Source organism: Oncorhynchus clarkii, chromosome 18 (assembly GCF_045791955.1).
Source record: "Oncorhynchus clarkii lewisi isolate Uvic-CL-2024 chromosome 18, UVic_Ocla_1.0, whole genome shotgun sequence".
In the NCBI taxonomy this organism is placed as follows: Eukaryota; Metazoa; Chordata; class Actinopteri; order Salmoniformes; family Salmonidae; genus Oncorhynchus; species Oncorhynchus clarkii.
This window is the reverse complement of record NC_092164.1, coordinates 26,842,269-26,852,785: the sequence shown is the minus strand read 5'-3', so window position 1 is coordinate 26,852,785 and position 10,517 is coordinate 26,842,269. Positions and strand designations below refer to the sequence as shown.

Below are 10,517 nucleotides of genomic sequence, written 5' to 3'. Positions count from 1 at the left end.
ATCAGAGCCCACTGAATCCAGCAGAATCCAGTTTATTGCAGAGAAATTCATACTATTGCTTTGACATCCATGGTTTTAAAAGAACTGTCTGCCTCAGTAGTAATATTGGGAGAGCTATAGGGGATTGGTGTTATTACTTGATATAGCGTTTTTGGCTGCTGATTCCAATAAGATAAGAGCTTGGGAATTTGTGTGTGTGATGTGTGCACTTCCTTCCTCCACCGTGACGCACGCAAACATACACACAGACACACACAGACTCATACACACATGCACGCACGCACACCCACACAGACACACAAAAGCACACGCACAAAAACTCACACATACACACTTCCCAGTGAAACGTAATCAAATAGAGTGACTCAGCTGCAACGCCAGTGTCTCTCTCATCCTCTCAGCTCTGTCTAATGAGCGTGTGCACAGTGCAGTGGCAGGTACACGCGCCATTTCCCTCTAATTATGTGACATGGTCGAATACTCAGGGTGGCTTCAACTCTACACCGCATATGGAGTCTCTCAGCTATCTCTCACTTTCTCTCTCTCCCTCTCTCTCGAGCCCTTAAACTGCTGCTTTTGGTCCATTTTCCTAGATGAGACCTAAGAGTGCTTGGAAACTGTTGTCGGCGTCTGATTTCACAGACCTGTATGCATAGGAAGACGTTGTTAGGGCAATTGCGCAAAGAATGTGAGAGGGGTTCATAGGATTGAAGTGGAGGATCTGTGTTAGTAGAGGAGGGTCTCCACTGAGATACTTCTTGGCTTGAAGAGGAAAGAACTGACCAAGAGAGCAACAAAAACAAAGACTAGGACAGAACAGCAATGTGTCTTCCAAATAAACCCATTTGAACCTGCCCAACATATTCCATCACTGTCTCCAAATTAAAGAGAGAACAATCCAGAACATTCCTATGTAGGCTCCATGGGGTCGTATGATTGGTCAGTGGAGCACTGGGATTTCCTGTACCAACAGGAAGTAGGGGCTCCTCATTGGGAACAAAAAATATTTGACTTCATCGGCCTAGTCACGTAACGTTGCATCAGTGACTTTTTGTGTCTTGATCCAACCCAGGTTTCAATCATAAATCAACCACAGGGGTTGAAACCTCTTTGGTTTGATTTCTTTCAAACTGAATTGATGTTTGTTGTCAAGTTAATTAGGTATCAATTCAAATTGTTCAGATGTCTCTGTCCAGTGGGTCTCTGTGTGTGTGTACATCTGTGTGTGTGTGTGTGTGTGTGTGTGTGTTTGTGTGCGTGTGTGCGTCCGTACTGTTACAGCTAATTATCACACCCTTTGTTTCACACCCAAGTTATTACATGAGAGCTTTATTCATTGGAGCATTGGATCAATTCAATCCCACAGACTAATTTCAAATCTGTAGCTATACTCTACTGCTCCTAGTGTGAAAATCACCTCTCTCACCATCGACTGCAACCCAAGCTTCAATCCTCAGATAAAAAAAAAACCCTGATGCATTTGATTTGTTTTAGCCATTATCTGTGATGAATAACTTGTTCCCCGTTTGAGCTGGCATGCTTGTGCATGCCCATGTGCTCGTACGCCTGCTGTTCATGTGATGGAAAGCCACAGGGGAGAAAACCCCCCACAAAAAACAAAGCGGTCAATTGGATGTGCTTAGCTTGCCTCCTCTCTACTCCCCCCCTCCCGAGCCAACATATTCCTTATCTCTCCACCAGGGGGAGGTGTTCCTGGCGGGAGTGACCCCACAGTAGACACGTTGGCGCTACCACTCATACCCACCCTCTGGTACTACCTCGTGGCCGCCGGGGGTGCCCTGATACTCCTGGCAGTGTCCATCTTGGTACGGGCGCTCTGTTGCCATCGACGAAGGCTGGCAGCGAAGAAGAGCCAGCTCTCTGTGTCCTACCACAGCCAATCCCAGTACTTTCAGTACTCCCAGTGCTCAGCCAGTAACCCGGTGACCGCCGCTCCAGGGACGGAGCCCGTGCTCACCGTGAGGCTAGACAACCACGGCCACCAAACATATGCCCTCTGCTGAAAGGAAGAGGTGGGGCTTACAGCTAAACACCTCCCCTTTTGATGGCATGGATCATGGATGATGCAACGGGGGACAAGGATCGGAGTGGTATTGACAGTGACATTTTCTGTTGGGTCCTGCTTTCATCAGCAGCGGATGTTATTGTTCACAGACTAACTCTTCGAACACTATTTCTATCATTTGAATCTGTCTACGGACTATGGACGTAGTTTTGGCCACTGTTTTTCTGGGGGAGTTGGTCGTTGACATTTCACACTTCAAGCTGGGGTGATGTGATTCAGAGAGAGATGAAGCGATCTATGTGAGTGGCTCGTTTCAAACCCAACCTCCAGCCTTGCAGGACTATTGGTTCAAGTTCTGGTTCCTACCCCCTGGGGTTTCCTGAAATCACACCAGCACGGACACACTCAGTGTGGGCTAACCTCCCGGCCCTGTGTGGGTGCAGTAGTTCAGCCATGCAAAACCTCCAGCGCTGTCAGACCACAAACAGACAAGCGAGAGACACTGTCTCGCTGACAGCTCCGCTGGGACACTCCGAGAAGAGAGAAGAGCGAGAGGAGGGGGAATGTTACAGACAGAGACGATGGATGTGCCTACAGGAGAGGCTTCATTGTAAAGATGGTGCTTCAGGACAGGCTGCTAAGATGTCAGTGTTAATATTACTGAAGGAGATGTTAAATAGATACACTGTAACGATTATGTGCGTTTTGTTTATTATGAGTGGCCCGGGTTTATTGGGTATTCCAGTGTAAGACTAAAAGCATGTTTGAATATGAAGTTGAGCATTTTTGTGTCGCCCTTATTGACCTGAGGAATCAATCTCATTCATGCAGCTCAAGAATAATATTTTAGTAGTCCCACACCGGAAACCCCGCATCAAGCTTTTGATTGAATATGACCCCTCAGTCAGTCTGTGAGCAGAGTCCCCGTCTTTATAATATAATTATCATCATCATCATCATCATCACTTGTGATTTAATGCTCATTCCCACATTGTTTGTGTTCTATCTTGGAAAGTCCTCGATGGTGTCACCCATGTGAAAACATGTGTCTGGTAAGCCCCACATCCAACTCTATGCAATACTCTCAAACAGCTGGAAGACCATTTTTTTTCCTGTTGCGTGTGCTCTTAGTTGAGAAACATCATGCACAAACTGAAACACCGAAACATCATGGACAAACTGCAAACGATGCTTCCCTATAACTTAAGATGGAGGCTGGCGGGATGCATCCCTCATTAGAACATTGAGGGCATAAACAAAATGGCAAAGAATGTAATGGTATAACAACTGGTGGCCAAGAGAATTGGAAATATGTTTAAAATGGGACCAGGCCCAATTATGATTATAGTTAGCACATATTTAAGTTGGTTGGTTTGTTAGTGGTTATGTAGAGCTCTGTGAATCAGATGGCCCTTAAAGGGGAAGTTCACCCAAATTACAAAACATTGGCCATGTAAACAAAGCCTAAGCATGGATTCTATAGACTGATTTCAGGGGAATATTTTTGTTGTTGTTGAATTGTGTAGTTTGGTTGAACTATCCATTATTGTAAATCCAGAGCTAGTTTAGTTCAATACCTGCCCATTCAGCCCATTCAGCCCATTCAGCCACCCACCAACTATGTGAAAGGTGTTTTCCGACCTCAAAAGTAGTCTATGAGATGAGTCCACGTCCCATAGTTGCGTAGATCCAGCTATATGCCTCAACCTCGAGTGAGTGGAAAAGATAAACACCAAATCAAATCAGCAAATGATGGTGCTTCCATTTTGCCACCGGTGAACTGGGATGTGAACTTATCTCAACGTAAGACCAATTCCCAGGTCTGAAAGCATCTGACAAACTTTGAGTTTGGAATGAACTGTCCCTTTAAGTAGGACAACCATGTTTGGGTTAGAGTGATGCCTCCACGGAATTCAATAGAACATTTCTATGGAAGCCACCATGTTATCAGTTGGGGGGGGGGGGGTTGAAGAAGGCTATAAGGAGTCTTCCCATAGAGTCTTCCCATTGAGTTGGGTGAATGTGTATGGCAATCAGGCTTTTTACTTTTCTCAGAGTTAAGAGGAGTTTTTTTGGCATCCACTCACAATGTGCTTTTAAATCAACTGGGGGTTGGGCACCCCACTCTGTCCATCTCACCGTAGGTCCGCTCCAAGCTCTTAATATCTCTAATTAGGTAATGGAGTGATAACATTTATTTAGGCTGTGGTAAGCACTTTTCTCTTTTCCCATCTCCTGCTCACACAGACACAATCTCTCACGCAAACACACACACACACACACACCCACCCACATGCAGTCTCTCTCACACATGCGCACATGCACCCCTCCCCCGACACACACACTGCACCCCCCACACACACACACACACCAGCAGCCAACAGCAGTTGCCCCTGGAGACCATATTAATGATTCTCGTTGAGGGCTCCAGTTAAGGTGTTCCTGCCAAGCACTTACTCCCACCCCTGTCCACATGCCAAGTGTTGCGCACACACCTCTCGAGATGAAAATCAACCTGAAGTTAAAGTGGCCTTTTCAAAAACGGCGTCGGGGTGAATTTTGGGGCGTTGAACGGAGGGCTCGGCTTATGCACTCCTAAGCACCACTCTCAGTGCTGATACTCATTGGTATCTCATGATGATCGCACCACATCACAACGCACTGGGTGGAAGCCAGGAGGGAACTGTGTTTGATTGTCTCATTGTCTGTTTAGCGCTCAATGCAAAATCTATTTGTATGATGATGATGATGATAAAATGGTTTGCTGATACTTTACTTGGGCTTTGCACCTCTTTGTGAGCTATGTTGAAAGTGTGATTTGAAATAGTTAAATGAATGTGAATATAGTATGGTCTGTGGTAATAAAGTGATATTTTTCTACATTGTGGTATGTGTCTGTATGCCATTGGACTTTAGCAGCCCCAACACATATTATAGTAATTCATTACTGGCATTAGTAATTACAGTGAAGGAAGATTTTACATAGACAGCTTAAATTATTGCATGAAACCAAAATGTACTGTGTGGATGCTTGGCATTGTACATACTTTGTACAATTGTTCTGTTGTATCTTCTTCTCTCATAGATAGGAGACCAGAGTTTGGAGACAGCAGACTTTTTAATGGCAGGGACCAGTTAGATGGAGGTAAGTGCTTCCATCAACTACAATGTATTTCATGTGTCCATTACTGCAATAGGTTTTTCCAAATGTGAAAAAACACCTAGTCTCTAATAAGCATCTCTCTTTGTCTCTCCTTCTCTACTCCTCCTTTCTCTCTCTCTCTCCCTCTCTCTCTCTCTCTCTCTCTCTCTCTCTCTCTCTCTCTCTCTCTCCCCCTCACTCTCCTCTCTCTCTCTCTCTCTCTCTCTCTCTCTCTCTCTCTCTCTCTCTCCCCCTCACTCTCCACCTCTCTCTCTCTCTCTCTCCCCCCACTCTCCCCTCTCTCTCTATCTCTCCCTCACTCTCCCCTCTCTCTCACTCTCTCCCTCACTCTCTCCTCTCTCTCATCTCCCTCTCTCTCTCACTCTCCCCCTCTCTCCCTCTCTCTCCCCTCTCTCTCATCTCCCTCTCTCTTTTCCTCCTGTCGTCCAGGCTGGGCGTTCCCCGAGGAGTTGAGTACCGCGGCCCCGTCCTCCGAGCCACTGGAGACGCGCGTCTCCTCCTCGGCAGACAAGGACAACTCGTGGCTGTACACGCTGGACCCCATCCTGGTCACCATCATCGTTATGAGCTCCCTGGGCGTGCTGCTGGGCGCTGTGTGCGCCGGCATGCTGCTCTACTGCACGTGCTCCTACAGTGGCCTGTCATCGCGTAGTTCTACCACGCTGGAGAACTACAACTTTGAGCTGTACGACGGCCTCAAGCACAAGGTGAAGCTCAACCAGCAGCGCTGCTGCACCGAGGCATGAGGGGAAAGAGTAGAGAGGGGAGAGGGGTAGAGGAATGTAGAGAGGCAGCCATTTTGAGGAGATTATTTTCTCCTTTGTTTTCTCTCCTTTGCTTGGACCGTGAATTTCCTTTCTGAGCTGAAGGACTACACCTGCCAGATGGAAGGACATTTTGGGGGAAATACACTTTTTTTAGACTGATCTTGAGACCCCTCCACCCTGCTTCAATCAAAGTGGTGCAGTCCAGGGTGGGGTTTTCTGGACCAAAACCAATGAGGGAAGGACCGGGTAATTCCCAAAGTGGTCCCTATAGCGGACTGTTCCATTGCCAGGGGAGTTCAAATATCAACACATATCAATACCTACTACCCCCCCCCAAATTCCATATAAATACGTCATAGTTTTCTAGGCCTAGTTTTTAAACTGGAAAGATGTTATGCTAAACTCCTTGACACAGGAAACGCCTTAGACAGGTGTTCATGCAGTGCTTAGATAGTATTTCTCTATCACGTGGACACAGTGGCCTAGAACCTAGTGAAGTGAATTCTTTATGAAGTGTTTTCGTTGAGTTAGACTCTTGCGTCTCTGTAACACATCAGCCTCAGTTCTCCACCCCATTTTCTGACAGGTCTGGGGTATTTTTAGATTAATCACCATCTTTGGTGTGTCTTTTTGTTATTTGTTCAATTCTTCTCTGTTTTCTTTCTCGTTTTGGCCCTTTGCCAGCCTGTGAATGCTGATAAAGAAAGGATGGAATGGGGGGAGAAGGGGGGGGGGGGGTTCTAATCATGTTCTCTTCTAAACGTGTTCAGTTTGAAGATAGAAAGCAAGGGAGTTTATTGTTAGATTTAGTTTCAGGCTGTTGTTGCCGGTGGGTTTGTATCGAAAAGAAGGTTGACAGTCGTGTTTACAGTAAACTGTGGCTAGGTGAAGTAAAGGTTAAGGTGGAGATGGTTTTGGACAGTGCAACCTATGGATTGCTGGGAAATCCAGGCAGAGACTGAATAGCCATCTACAAATGAGAACTGATGAAGAGAGAAGGAAACAAAATGATGAATCAATGGAGCACAAAGTCCTAAATCAACCTCTCTGGGGACAATGCACTCTGTGTGTTGGATCAGGAACGAATCGACGATAAAGCGCAAAGTGGGATACAAAAAAAAAAGATATATATATTCTAGATCATTACTTGACAGTGGACACACATCTGAGCTTTAAGTCAGCGATTGGCAGAGGAAACCCCAATGGAAGGACACCATTTCCTCAGAGTGGACCAATGTGGTCTTGGTGTCATGGTTCTTCACTTGTGCTCTCCTCGTTTGATGTTTGTTGCTCATTTTTTCACACTTTGACGTTGTCACGGTGAGGCTGGCGTGTTAACAGGAAACAGGTTTATGGGGAGAGGTAAATCAGGAGGATTTAAACACACATCTGCTCCCTCTGGACTCTAGCCTTGTGAAGGAGGAGTGGGAAAGAGAACAGTAAATCTTTCCACTGTACCTCAGACTTCTCACTTTCACACACACTGATCACACACACACATGCACAGCGTGCACATGCTAGCGCACACACACCGAAGACAGAGTATCCTGGTCATTCTGATGCAATGCTGGGCATGTATAGGGCTGTGTGCGTCTGGATGCACTGAAGTGGACCCAGGCTTGTGCTGACCGAGAGGCCCAGGTTGTTGGGGGACGGGTCGCTGGGCCGTGAGGTAGAGTCTATCCCCTTCTCCCTTCCACCCTCCACCCCACCAACCCACATTCCCTCTCCTATCCCAGAGGCTCCCATCACTGGACCCCACTGACTCTCTTCCAAGTGCCTTGGAGCTTCTGTGATCCAGCTTGCCTTTGTAGCCCGAATCAGATTACAGATACAGAACAGTAGCCCAATCTGTCTGGGCGGGAGGGGCTAAAACACACCTCCCTGGGCAAGAATGAGTCAAACTCACCCCTCTGGGCAAGAGACCTCACGAGGACGACCTTGACACTGGTCAGACCTAATTGTTGCTTGGGGGCTTTGTACAGAAATGTTCTTTTTATGATTGTTATTAATATTGTTATTATGATTATTTAATAAAGGATTTATACCGTACAGAGAACGTCATCGCTGGATGTGCTCATTTGTCTTGCTTTGTGTGAGTTTCAGATGGGTTGTTAGTATGAGGACACTGAGGTAACCTCGGCTTGTACACACACACACACGCACACACAGTACATTGTATCGTCCATAGCCATGTACACACTTGTACACTCTAACAAACCAAACACCCTCACAGGCACATTTCTATTCACACACTGTACACCGTTTGTATTCACAAACTCTCTGTATAGGTCACACACACAGGCTTTCAAACACAAACATGAAAACAGACATGCATACACACAGTGTCAGCCAGCCATAGTTTTCCTCTCATCTCTCCATGGCCTCCCATTAGCCCAGACCTCTAGTCGCCCTTGTTCAGGAGCTCCAACATCAAAGCTTTGAAGTGCCCAGCATCTCTCTCACACACACACACACACACATAACACACAAAGCACACACACACATATGATTACTCTGCTTCCTCCATTTACATGGCTCCCCATCTCCTACACATGGTTTTGTTTGGCCATGTCAGCCCTCATACCTAAACACTAACACAACCAGAAGGTATGGCCTGTAACATATCCGTGACTGCAAGGATTTCTTTGGCTGGCATTAGTAAGAGGGAGGAAATGGATACAGTCATAATATGAATAGGCCGTGTATTGAATTTAAAGGGAAGGTTTAATGAAATTTCGTAATTCGCTAAACTATCCCTTGAAGGGGGAAATTTGCCACACAACAGACCAAAAAGGTAATTGTCTCATAACTTTTCATATCCCTCACAATGGATTGACAACATTCACTGTTAGCTACTTCCTGGGAACCGTGGCTCAGCTTAGAGTTAGTTGGCTCCTTACTGAGGGCGTAATACCCACTGCTCCACAACCAGTGATTCAGAGCCTCGACACATGTTGTTACCCAGTCAAAGTGGGTGCGCGGCTGTTAGCACGCTCTGCGGTGCAACATAACAGCCCAATTATGGTCCCTAAACGCAACACCCGAACCAACAGAGGAGCACACCACCATCTGTTAACTAGCGAGCAAGTGTGATTGATCCCAGCAGAAACGAGCTAGCACACCAGACACAAACCATGACCGAACCGTCAACAAGAAACTACCAAAGAAGACTGATTGTCGTTGTTCTGTGCCGGGGGTGGGGGGGGGCGGGGGGGGGGGGGGGCTAGGTTCTTAAGACTCAAATTATAAAAAAGAAAAATAATATTTTGCCAAATAATGTTTTTTCCCTTTTCTCTGTGAGTTAGAAATGGAATACTCCACATGAGCTCAGAGAGACGTCTCGCTTCTAACGTTGCACCCGGCCAGACCAGCCTTCAAAGCATCTGTAAACTGATAGGGCCAGATTAAGAGCGGCAGCGCCAGTGGACGCACAGCTCATTACTCATTCTGTAATCACAGTGTCTGTGTGAGGGCTACAGTGGTTGCTCCACTAAAAGTTTTGCGATTATGCTGCGGGACTTTGTAGGTCCAATCATTTATTTGTATCTTGATTACATGTAGAGAGGAGAGTGTTGTGTGGTGTGATTGGGTGTTGCTGTATATTTTGTTGGTTGTTGGTGTATTTGTTGAATGTAGGTTAGTTGGTTTGAGTGGATTTTCTCTGTGACTGAATCGACAGATGAGAGATAGACCTATTGACAGTCTGGGCGAGTTGGATCTGATCGAGATGGAGTGACAGTCCATTCTCCTCATCAGTGATTAACAGGAGCAGACCCCAGAGAAGCACCAAGAGACTGACCCAGTATCCCTTTCAGCAGTATCCAGACCCCTCACATCACACCCTCCCTCCCCCCACACACACACTCCTTCTCCCTTCCACTGAGCAGCCCCCCTGTCTCACAAGGCATGCTGGGAAGTCAGCCCAGTCACATCCCTGCCTGTCCTGTCCTGTGTGCCAATGGTTCAAAGCTTGTATCTGGGTCAGAGGAGGGGTGGACAGGGGATCCGGGCTGCTGCTGCCATAGAAATGGAATTCGATTCTAGAATAGATTATCCCATTCAAGTCAATGTTCTGTGTTAGGTGGACCGGCGGCCACATTGAGTACTTCCATAGGCTAACCTAATTGCCTCCCTTCTAGTAATTATATTTCTATGATCGCTATCGCCCAAACACAGTGACATCCACAGCCACCTATCTAAACATTTACAGAAAGACAGGCTGTCACTCTTTCCTAGAGATTCATTCTCCGCCACTACAGGATATGGCTTCTGAAAGCAAATAAATGGAGGAAATATTAGAACAAGAACATAGAGTATCTCTGTTTGTGAGCTCAAACTAGGCCAGACTCAATGTGGATCTGTGTCCCAAATGTAACCCTATTCCCTGCATAGTGCACAACTAATGTAGTAGTGTAAGTACACCACTATATAGGGAATAGGTGGCCATTTGGGACGCAACCTGGTTCTCGCTCCCCTGTCATGGAAGGTCATCATGGAGGAAATTCACTCAGTATACATATTCCCTGTGAGCTGATTGAATGAGGCGCTCTTAAAGCTG

The 10,517-nt window shown here is 46.4% G+C and overlaps 1 protein-coding gene across 2 annotated transcripts in view; it reads left to right on the top strand.

The window, feature by feature from the left end:
- Positions 1-8,020, top strand: part of LOC139373284 (neuropilin-2-like) — a 69,716-nt gene extending 61,696 nt beyond the window's left edge. The window contains exons 16-17 of one of the 2 annotated variants that reach the window (XM_071113619.1): positions 5,112-5,171; positions 5,619-8,020. In XM_071113619.1, the coding sequence (XP_070969720.1) occupies positions 5,112-5,171; positions 5,619-5,935 (377 nt within the window). In that variant the 3' untranslated portion in view covers positions 5,936-8,020. Of the gene's footprint in view, positions 1-1,701; positions 4,907-5,111; positions 5,172-5,618 lie in introns of those variants that run through there. The other variant, XM_071113620.1, reaches the window with a different exon arrangement.
- Positions 8,021-10,517: the final 2,497 nt, after the last annotated feature.